Raw genomic sequence first — 11,170 nt, forward strand, 5'->3', positions numbered from 1 at the left:
CTTGAGAAGCCATTTGAGCAAAAGGATATCAAAAGGTGAATTTGACTGAACTGGCAAAGAACAAGTGTCTCTCTCTCTCTCTTAACAATAAGGGATTATGCAAGGGAAGATGTCCCCTGACTAAGCAGTGGAGTTATGCTAGCTAGAGAAAAGCACTGGATGTTGTCTGGCCAGCAGCTTTTCAAGGAGGTTATGGAAGTATGGCTGTTCAAGAGTGGGCTCCCTGATTTTTTCCACAAAAGGAGCAACCTTCCCACCTAGTGACATTCCTCTAATGCACAACACTTCCAATCCAGAAGACCTAGATATTCATTCCCATAAATGATGAGAATTCCTAGGAGTCTAATTTCTCCTGCCTCAAGGGATGGCCATTCCATTAATCTTGCAAAGAAGACTTGGCAGTTAAAGCTTAGATAACCAAACAGCTCCTCCAAATAGGCCTCCAGCGCAATGCAACATGGTATAGATAAGGTTGGAAGCTTCATTTTCACAGTAGCAGCAGTCAAATTTCTCACTGTAGGGGGCCCTGGAAAGTCTCTGTGGAACTCAAAAATAGATTAGAGTTGGTGCAAGAGTCATTGCATGTGCACAGAAGCTGTTAAAGGGAGAACTCCTGTTCATAGTTTTCATATACAGACCAGTGTAGAATCAGTAACTCAATGAGGCCTACCCACATTAAGGCAGAATCAGGATAAGTGCAACCCCCTTAACCCCAAATGTTGTTGGACTTCAATTTCATCAGCTGTGACTGACTTGGGGCAAATAAAAGCAAAGTATCATTTGTCTGTCTGTTGTATATAAATGATATTTTAGTACTTTTAGAGCCAGCTTGGTCTAGTCGTTAAAGCACCAGCCTAGAAACCAGTCCTGCCTCAGCCATGAAAGCCAGCTGGGTGATCTTGGGCCAATCACTCTCTCTCAGCCCAATTTACCTCACAGAGTTGTTGTTATGGGGAAAATAGGAAGGTGTGCTGGATATGTTCATTGCCTTGAGTTATTTTTTAAAAATAATAAAGGCAGGATATAAATAAATAAACTATATACTTCTGTTGGGTTCTCATATTATTCTCCACATCCCTATTTTCAGGCACTGCCAGAAAAAGAAAAGTGCAAGCTTTCTTACCTAATTTTAAATTAATCTTGCTGGACTCCAAATTCCTGATCATTGAACAGGTGGCTGCTATGGAAAGGAAGGCCTAGCAACTCCATCTGGTGCACTAGTTGTGCCCTTTCCTAGTCTGGGAGGCCTTTCAATCATTCATGCCCTATTCATCTCATAACTTGACTGTTGCAACGTGCTCTATCTAGAGTTGACTTTGAAGACCACCTGAAAGCTTCAAATGATCCAAAATGCAGCAGCATGGGAAATAATGGGCATCCCTGATAAACTGCACTGGTTAGCAATATGCTGCTGGGTGCAATTCAAGGTGCCTTAAGCCTACATGGTATAGACCAGACACTGCCCAGGGCTCCGGACAGCCTGCACCACTGTCCAGGGGTCCTCTGTGTGGCCTGAGAGGGACAGCAAGGCTCCTCTAGTGGAGAAGAGTTTGGAACTCGCTCTGGTCTCGCCTTCCTCCGCTGGAGACAGTGGACCCCCCCCCCAGCCCCACCCAGACCACATAGGTGCCCCCTAACATGAGCGACGTTGACCTGGCCACGACCCCCCCAGCCACGTACCCCCCGAGGTCAACCACAATCCTGATGTGGCCCTCAGTGAAATCGAGTTTGACACCCTTGGTATAGACCCTTATTATCTGAGGGACCATCTATTTTGCCAACAGGCAAAAGTCTACAGGGTTGGTTCAGCCTGGTCCCTTCAATTAAACAGTGTCAAGTATCACTCAGGAAGCATGCCTGGCTTCTAGAAAGAGGTACCACCAGAGATCCATTTGGCTCCCATTCTGGTGCATTCCAGAAATCCTTAAAAAGTGGGTGTTCTCCCAGACTGTGTGGTAGGTTTGCAGGAGCCATTGTTTAATATGTTTGTCAGTGTGTTTTGTTAGCTGATCCTGACATCTTGCTCTTTATTTCCTTTTCTTTTAAATTTATTTTCTATACTTTCTACCTGTTTGGTTTTATTGCCACCTAGACACATTGGAGTTGGATGGTGCCTAAATTAAGTAAATAATCTATTTTAAAAAAAAATCAACTCAATGGAATATTGAAAAGAAACTATATAAAATGATGCAGGACTCTATTCATCAGTTTCATTATATTTTTTTAATTAAGTTTTTATTAAGTACAAAGAAAAAAAAGGATTAAAAAGATTGAACATGGTAAATCGTCTTTGATTGACATCTCAGTCCATATTGTACATTAATTACATATAATATATCTATATACAACTATACATTTCTGGTCTCTGTCTCAACTTATCTCTTTAATGTGACCTCCATTTTTTCCCTCCATCTATAAAATTTATTCCATATTCGATAAAATTCTGTTTCTTCCTCATTTTTTAATGTTTTAGTTATCCTATCTAGTTCTGCGCAATACATAATTTTCTTTATTAGTACTTCCCCACTCGGTACTTCCATTGCTTTCCACTTTTGAGCAAATAGTATCCTTGCTGCTATAACCACATGGATAATTAAATATGTGTCCTCTTTATTTACATTTTTCTCTAGTATTCCTAATAGTAGTGTCTCAGGTTTGTATTGAATGTTTTGCCTAGTCATTTCTATTGCCCATTCCCAGAACATTCGCCAGTACATCTGTGCGTCTCTACATGTCCACCATACATGAAAAAAGGTGCCCTTTTCTTTTTTACATTTCCAACACATAGATGAATATCCGTTATACATTTTGGGTAATCTGGCCAGAGGGAGATGCCATCTGTAAACTATCTTATACAGGTTTTCTTTATATGATGTCGCCACTGTGATTTTGTTATTTTGCTCCCATACTTGCTGCCATTGATCCATATTTATATTATATCCTAGACATCAGTTTCATTATAAAGGCAATTGTTTGCAAACTGAACCATACTTTCCAACACTGAAAAGCCAGTAAAATAAATAAATTAGATCTAACTATAGTCTGTGAAAAGATCAATCCAGAAAATAAATCTTCAATGAACTTTTATGGGCAAAGCAGATGGGCAGTAGTTCACACCATTTTCAACTTCTTCATTGTAAGCTCCTTTTCTTCCCCATTATGTTTTCCAAAGTAGAGCTACCTGAAGCATTATAAAGAATTTCATGCTTCATGGTTTCATTAGCTTTTATTCCTTCCAACCCAAAGGAAGGGAGAGAGGGAGAGGGAGGAAGATAGAATGGGGAGGAAAGAAATCCCATGAAATATTACTGACACCTGTAATCTAAAACCTGTACTATGATGCAGCTAACCCTGTGTTACCCTATGCATACAATAGATAAAAATATAAATCAAAAGGGAGAGCAGAAACATACTGCAATTAGCTGAAATGAGGAATGGGGGTATTTTGCAAATATTGGCCAGATCTACAGTATATACATCTGGATCAGACAAATAGGTAGCAAACTTCTTTGCATCAAGAGGCAGATAAAAAAAGGATCAGAAGAAAGAAAGAACACCTGCATTTACTGAAGGTTGAGAACCGTCCTAAAGTATACAGCAGTGGTTCTCAACCTTTTTAATGCCGTGACCCCCAACCGTTCGTAAGTTGAGGACTACTCAACTGGTCGTAAATCGAGGACTACTCAACTGGTGCAGCACCGTTTGCAGACTGGGACTTTTGGCGGGCTCAGCAGGGCAGAGACAGCTTGGACAATTCCTATTGGCTTTTGAAAGCCAATAGAATTACACTCTATTCAAGAGAGTCTATTCTATTGGCTTTCAAAAGCCAATAGAATAAAAGGGAGTAGCACAGCTAAGGAAAAGGGGAAAAAAATGGCGGACTGCGTTGTTTGGTGACCCCCGTGAAATGGTCATTCGACCCCAAATGGGGTCCCGACCCACAGGTTGAGAACCACTGGTATACAGTATATACCCAGTTTTTAAGATGTTGTAACCTAAGCATGTTTCTTTAAATCAATTTAAAGAATGAGACTTTGGGAAACCAGTTTTCTTAATTGGAATCAACTCTCATGGGACTAGCATACACAGAGAAAATACATCCCTTCTTAGTAAGTCAAATACAAATAGATGGAGCAAACACATAAGAACCTGCCCTAATCACAGCTCAGAAACACACGCATATACAGGCAACAATAATGCACATAAACTAATAAGACCCTGGGGAGGAAAATCACTACACAGAAGAAAATATAGAAGCTCCTATGATCATTAATTGTACAGGAATTGGAAAGAATGCTCAAAGCTATGCTTATATATTCAGTTCAAACATAAGAACTCAAGTATTGTTCGTTAAGAAGCTAGGAATATAAATTCATTTCCTAATCCTTTATTTGTTGCCCTCTTTGCTTCTTAAGTTCCTAAATCTTTATAGATGCATTCAGACTACAACTATTTATCAATCAATCAAATTTATATGGCTGCCCATCTTATGGAAAGTTACTCTGGGAGACATATAAAAATCCAATAAAACAGTAGATACATAAAACAATAATCTAAATCTATTAAATATGGTTTGAAAATTCAGAAGGAGGCCAATTTCATCTCTAGTAGAAGAAAAGACTCCACAATGTAGGTGCCATAGCAAAAAAAGGATGAGTTTGTATGTACAGTAACATTATAATACAATGTAGTGTTACATGGCTAGGTTTTTGGCATACATATAGTAAACTATCCCATTGATGAAAGTTAGCCCAGAGAAGAAATATTAAAAAGGGCAGAAAAATATATTTTTCCTCAAAAGGACTTTTTAAAACCAAACCTGGCCCCAAATCTATCTCTCTGCCCCAAGCAAGACTTTAGCCCCATACAAATGCAGATATAAAACCATCAGAAAGTTGAAGCCAGAGCAATCAAGAAGACAAAAGAGAAGATCTGCATACCCCACCCAAACTCTAGGAGTCAGCCCCATCACCTGGGAAGCAGGATATGATAATAGAATTAAACCACAGATATCAAGGCCTAGACAAACACTCAGAAACAGCCTCAAGGTTCATGCCACAGGAACAGGAAACTATTCCAAACAAGGCTAGAGGGAGTATAAAAGCCTACTGCTCCATGTGCTCAGCCCTTCTCCTTCTCTTTCTCTCTCCTCTGCACTTTCCTGAAGAACCATCTTTCTGCAATAAACTGTAACCTTCTTCCCAAAGCAGTCACCATGTTTGCTTATTTATTCCCGGCTTGGATGAACCAGGATGAAGACTTTACTTCTATCAATTTGGCACCCCAGATGGGACTCCAAGCTAACCTCTCCAATGGACTGAGACTGGTAAGCCCCATCTTGCCGGCAGCAGACCCCCTTGTGTCTGTGGATGGGTTTCCCAGGCCTTGCCCATGTGGAGCTAGGGTAGTAAAGGGAGTTTTGAGAGTTTGAGCTCAAGGGCTGCTTTGGGAAGAAGATGAAGGTGAATACCTCTAAATTTTAAGTTTAAAGCCCAGGGGAACAAAGAAAATGTGTGTATTTCTGTTTGTGTGAGTGAGAAGATCTTTTTTTCCCAATCACAGTTGGATTTTGCTGCTTCTGGTCTTTCCTAGCCGCAGAAAGGATCTGTTTAATTGGCAGAACCTGGAAAGCATGGGGGTTGGCCAGAGCACAGAACCTTTTGTTAGGGAAAAGGGAGAGGCTGTGTGAAAATGAAATGGAATGAGTGAATGAAAGAATTGGATTTGGCAACTAGCTGGTAAGGCCCTGTAAGCAAAGCAAAGTTAGGAAATTAAGCCTCAAGAAGGGAGCGACCACCTACCTCCGAGAGCAAGTGGAGGTGCCCACGGACATTAGAGGCGTCCATAAACAGTGGGGTAAAGCCGGCCGGTCGAAGAGTAGCCCGTACCTTCTGAGGGAAACTGGAAGGTCTCTGCAGACCCCTTTTTGGTCTGAAAACGTGGAGGATCCCTCGGAGGAGCCCACGAACTCTGAGAGGGATCCAGAGAAGCTCCGTGAGTCCCCTTTTTTTGGACTCACAAAATCGTGATAATAGGAAGAAGTCTCACAAGGAGACTTCTGACGGATTGTGCCCTTTAGTGGTAGGAAAATCCCATTATAGAAACATGGGAAGTTCTAATTCAAGGGCGGAAGTAGGTTTCCTGGTTGAGAGCTTGCTCGTAGCCTGGGACAGGAACCAGTTACCTGTCCAGGCCAGAATGGAAAAGAGGTAGGTAAAGAAACTATATGGGGGAAAAGAAAAAAAAAATACAGACTTTGCTTAGGGCCTTGCTGGGAAACCAATTTGGCTAAATAAAGGTACTTAAAAGGGAAAATAAGAAATAGTGATTCTCTATCTCTCTCTCTCCTCTATGCAACCACGTGGTATGTTTAAAATATGTGCCTTCCCTAACTTGAGTTATCTGAAATTTATGGTGGGAATGACTAGGATGTGTAAAACTAAGACTTCTGTTCTCTTGTCTTTGTGTATATATGTTTGTCAAAGTCTGCGTGAGAGGTAAATGTGACTGTTAACTGTTTCAAATCCAAAGAAAAAAAGAATTTTAAATTTTGCTAGAAATTCTGCTTAAAAATAAGCCACAAAAAGGAAATACCTCACTCTGTTTGTCTGGCCAACAAACAGAGTGAAGAAAAAAAAATGTGTTTGTTTGTTTGTTTGTTTTCCTCTTTCTTTCTGAGTACTCTCAAGAACAGCCTTAAGTTACTAGGAGGGATTGCTTTAAGTTTATCTGTTGGAAACGTTTCACTTGCATTTACTGTATGTGTTTTATCTATCTTTTTCCTGAAAAATGTGTGTCTATCTACAAGAGCCTTTTGAAACTCAAGTCTGCTTGTGTGGGGAAATAACTTTTTAAAGTTACTTTTCTTATCCTATCACTTACTGGTGAAACTACTATGAAGCTTTCTGAAACATAAGCATTTTCCAATCTCTAAAATAATGTGATCTATTTTAGAATAAATTTTAAAGGCAGATCCTCCTACCCTTGGCAGGTTACACATCTTAAAATATTAGGCTTTTAAAATTATTTGGAGTTTTCAGCATTTTCAAACTGCCTGCAAGCTACCCCCCTTCCAATTCTTTTCCTGCCCTTTGTTCTCCATACCTTTTGTCTGCCTCTCCTGGTAGAGTCCACCCAGAAAGCGGGGGGGGGGGAGACCTTGTTCTTGTATCTTTCAGCCCTGAAACCCTCTCCCAAGCCTTTGGAAGCAGAACACACAGACCCAGATGCTGCCTCCATCCATTTGAGCCATGGAATTGAGTTTTGAATCCAGCCATCCACTAAAAAGCCACCATGCAATCTAAGTGGAACATCTTCCCAAGCCCTACCATTTACCCAGATGCCTGTGAGAGCTGCAGAAGGAAGGTGGTGCCATGTGAAGCCTCAGAAGAGAAAATTAGACTGTGGGGGGAGGGTGGAAACTCATTGTAAACTTTTCTTTCTTGCCCCATTTGTATTGTAACAAGCCAGTTGAATGTATTAATGGAGAGATGGCACTTGGGGATAGGTGGCAGAACAAGTACTGAACACCTTGGACTTCTATCTGGTGGGAGGGAAAATTTATCCAGAATGTTTGTATTGACTATTTTGTAAAAGTGCACACACACACACCATTCAGAATCATACTTGAGTCTATCCCCTCCACCTACCTTTAGTAAAGTTCCCCAGGCTGATTTTTGCTCTATTGCACCAAAGCTTTGTGGGACCAACTTCCAACAGATTCCAAGGGGGAGGGAACCAAGCCCCCTCAGGTAATTTGCAATTCATATGCCCTGACTAAGGAAGCAACAGGAAAAATCCCAAACTTCAGCCCTGAATATCTTGCACTGTTGGGCTCAGATTGGGATTCCTAGAGCTCAGTATGTGCAATTTAAAGAAAAATTTAATAGCCTGGCATATTGGACATTACAAACCTGGATGCACTGAATTAAGAGCTAAGGCAGAAAACAACCCTTGAAATTGGGCAGCCAGTAGTCATGTACTAAGGAAAATCATGGCTGTGAAGAATTTTGGGAGTTATGCAAACCTGACTGGAAGCTAAAGGTGATATCCAACATTTGAAAATGATTGGCACAGAATATTGGACACTATAAATTTCTTTTCCACCTAACAAAATTTTGCCCTGACTTTTAGAACTTTATGGGTGCAAGCTCCCCTTTTGGGAGCCACTAAAGGGATCTTTTTCTGCTGCCTCCATTAATGTCTTATTATTATTAGGTTTTTTTGCTTAACAGTTTAAAAGCTTGTCTACCAAGGCTCCCTGACCAGATCAATTTTAATGTTGTGCCAATAAGTGTGTCATAAATTCACACTTAAGGCACAAAGCGGGGATTGATGAAAGTTAGCCCAGAGAAGAAATATTAAAAAGGGCAGAAAAATATATTTTTCCTCAAAAGGACTTTTTAAAACCAAACCTGGCCCCAAATCTATCTCTCTGCCCCAAGCAAGACTTTAGCCCCATACAAATGCAGATATAAAATCATCAGAAAGTTGAAGCCAGAGCAATCAAGAAGACAAAAGAGAAGATCTGCATACCCCACCCAAACTCTAGGAGTCAACCCCATCACCTGGGAAGCAGGATATGATAATAGAATTAAACCACAGATATCAAGGCCTAGACAAACACTCAGAAACAGCCTCAAGGTTCATGCCACAGGAACGGGAAACTATTCCAAACAAGGCTAGAGGGGGTATAAAAGCCTACTGCTCCATGTGCTCAGCCCTTCTCCTTCTCCTTCTCCTTCTCTTTCTCTCTCCTCTGCACTTTCCTGAAGAACCATCTTTCTGCAATAAACTGTAACCTTCTTCCCAAAGCAGTCGCCATGTTTGCTTATTTATTCCCGGCTTGGATGAACCAGGATGAAGACTTTACTTCTATCACCATCCATAGCTATAGTTTAAATTAGGCATAAAACTGCAAGGATGAAGAGTATGGCATTAGAAGCAGAATAGTGTGTGTTTAGGTATTTTTATCAGCTTCTGATCAGATTCAAATTCTGTACAAAAGTTCAAGAATTCAGCATTTCTATAAAATTTTAAGGACATATCTAGCATGAGATAGAATGTTTATGTTTCCCATATTGTTTTTTCTGCTTGTTTTATCCATTATCCATTATATAATTATAATTCAGATTCAAATGCATTTCTTCACAGAAACAGACCTTCCAGCAGGTCATATCATTATAATACTTAACTGCCATTACTGCCTACACACATCTTCTTCAAAATCTTTTCTTTTTAAACTAAGTGAAAGACTATTTTTTCCTACTGTTTTTTCCACAAATGTTGCAATGTTGGGGATTTTAACCAAAGTTATTACTGCGGTAAGAAAAATGTTTTAAAGGTTTTAGGTAAAACAGGTGAAATGAGATGAAAATACATTGTTATCACTTTTGAGCCAAGAAAGGATTCCAGGGAAAAAAGGAAGTTGTCACAAAAGATTATAGAACTGACTTAAGTAGAACTTTAGACACTTAAATAACTACATACAAAGCAGCTGAGAAAAATTAAGTTGGGAAAAATGAATGTTGCCCTATTTATGCATAGCAAATACAAATCCCATTGTATTCAACAAAATTCTTCTAAATGTAGTAATATGCATAAAATTGCAGGCAAACAATCTTAATGAGCCAGATTCAATTCTCTTTACTGTATTCAAAAATAAATCAGTGGTTTTACAGTTGTATGGTTTTAAATCTATAATTCCTGCTTCATAATTGTAATCTTTATAGGCCTTTGCTTCTATGTTTGTGTATAAAATACTACAATGTATAACAAATCGACAAAGTAACAATCCATGCAACCTGAGTTCACTCCAAAATTGGCTGTTTGTCCAACACATTATGCCCAAATCATACAAACCATATAATGGCTTAACATGCTATGTAAATCAGAGGATAAGTTGCAGTCAATGCCAGCCTGAATTCTTGATTCTTGATTGTTTTTTTCCATCTTGCCTTCCCCTTTTTGCATGGAGGGGACTTATTATTTCCCCAAGTTAATGCCAATAGACATCATTTTCCTAAATCTAAAGAAAACCTCAGCTTATTAGAATACCATGAAGATAATCTAACAGTTTAGTAACTATAACAGTCATCCCAACATGAGTTTTTTTCTCACATTTACCAAAGAAACTCTGGTTCTCCTTGTTCATTAGGCAAGGTGGCAGGAGATGATATAATGAAAATGATGGGAAAGATCAATTTAAGAGCAGAATGAGTTAACTTGAAACACCTTTTAACTATAAATAACACTGAATGGTTGTAGCCTAGTGCTTTCTAAGCCCAGCCTACTTCTCAAGGTTACAGAGAAAATAAAATATGTAAAACTATAGATGCTACATACAACTTCTTTGAAGAAAGATGGAATATAACTGTGGTCTCATTATATAAATCATTGTCCATTTTTCCCAGTACGTCCTTTATTGCAAAGGACCATTCTTTACAGTATTTCAGAAAGTTGTTCTGTAGATTTATTCCTTTTGCTTTTGAATTCTTTTGTAAAGCAAAGTTATAACTTTTTTCCGTTATATATTCAAGATGGACAATATTTAATATTTATTTGCTACGTATATGTAGGGATGGGAGTCTATACATATGTTGTTCATAGTATGTTTAGGTGTGTGTCATGTATATGTTTCACTCTGAGAGCGGGCAACTAAATTTCATTTTTGATGTGTGCCATTGTGCCCACAGTATAAAAATGACAATAAAGGTTATCTTATCTTTGTGAATTTCAGATTTGCCCCATTTTAGATTTGTCCTTTAGTTTTTCCAAGAAAATATGGTCACTTTTAACAAAACCCTAATAAATATCATGTCACTGAGCTATAAGACTGCTATTAGCTCAAGCGACAACATTTCTTTTCATGGGGATACTTCGTTAGGGGTCGTCGCCTCCCCAATCGACTTTTTATGCTGACATTACGGGAATCTCCTCCCCGCCGGAGATCTCCTTCCTCAGCCTGCACAAGCCATCTCCACTCACCATGGTCCAGCCACCTCCGCCTTCCCGGCCGCGATTACAACAAAACGGAGAAAGAAAACTCGACTAGCGACACGAGCTATCCCCAAGCCGCTTCTTAGCAACCGAGGCCACACCTTCTCTTGCTCTGCGGCTTAAACCTCCGGTAAAAAGACCAAGCCGTCTTGAGTTCCTATTGGTTGGGAGG

General features: G+C 39.6%; 1 protein-coding gene across 1 annotated transcript in view; it reads right to left on the minus strand.

Annotated features, from left to right (window-relative positions):
• LOC120300793 (nucleoside diphosphate kinase 7-like) overlaps window positions 1–11,127 on the minus strand; it is a 45,961-nt gene extending 34,834 nt beyond the window's left edge. The window contains exon 1 of the mRNA XM_039327263.1: window positions 10,987–11,127. Coding sequence (XP_039183197.1) covers window positions 10,987–10,989 — 3 coding nt within the window. The 5' untranslated portion in view covers window positions 10,990–11,127. The remainder of the gene's footprint in view (window positions 1–10,986) is intronic.
• Window positions 11,128–11,170: the final 43 nt, after the last annotated feature.

This window comes from Crotalus tigris, unplaced genomic scaffold (assembly GCF_016545835.1).
Source record: "Crotalus tigris isolate CLP2741 ecotype Arizona unplaced genomic scaffold, ASM1654583v1 scf7180000024359.8030256, whole genome shotgun sequence".
NCBI lineage: Eukaryota > Metazoa > Chordata > Lepidosauria > Squamata > Viperidae > Crotalus > Crotalus tigris.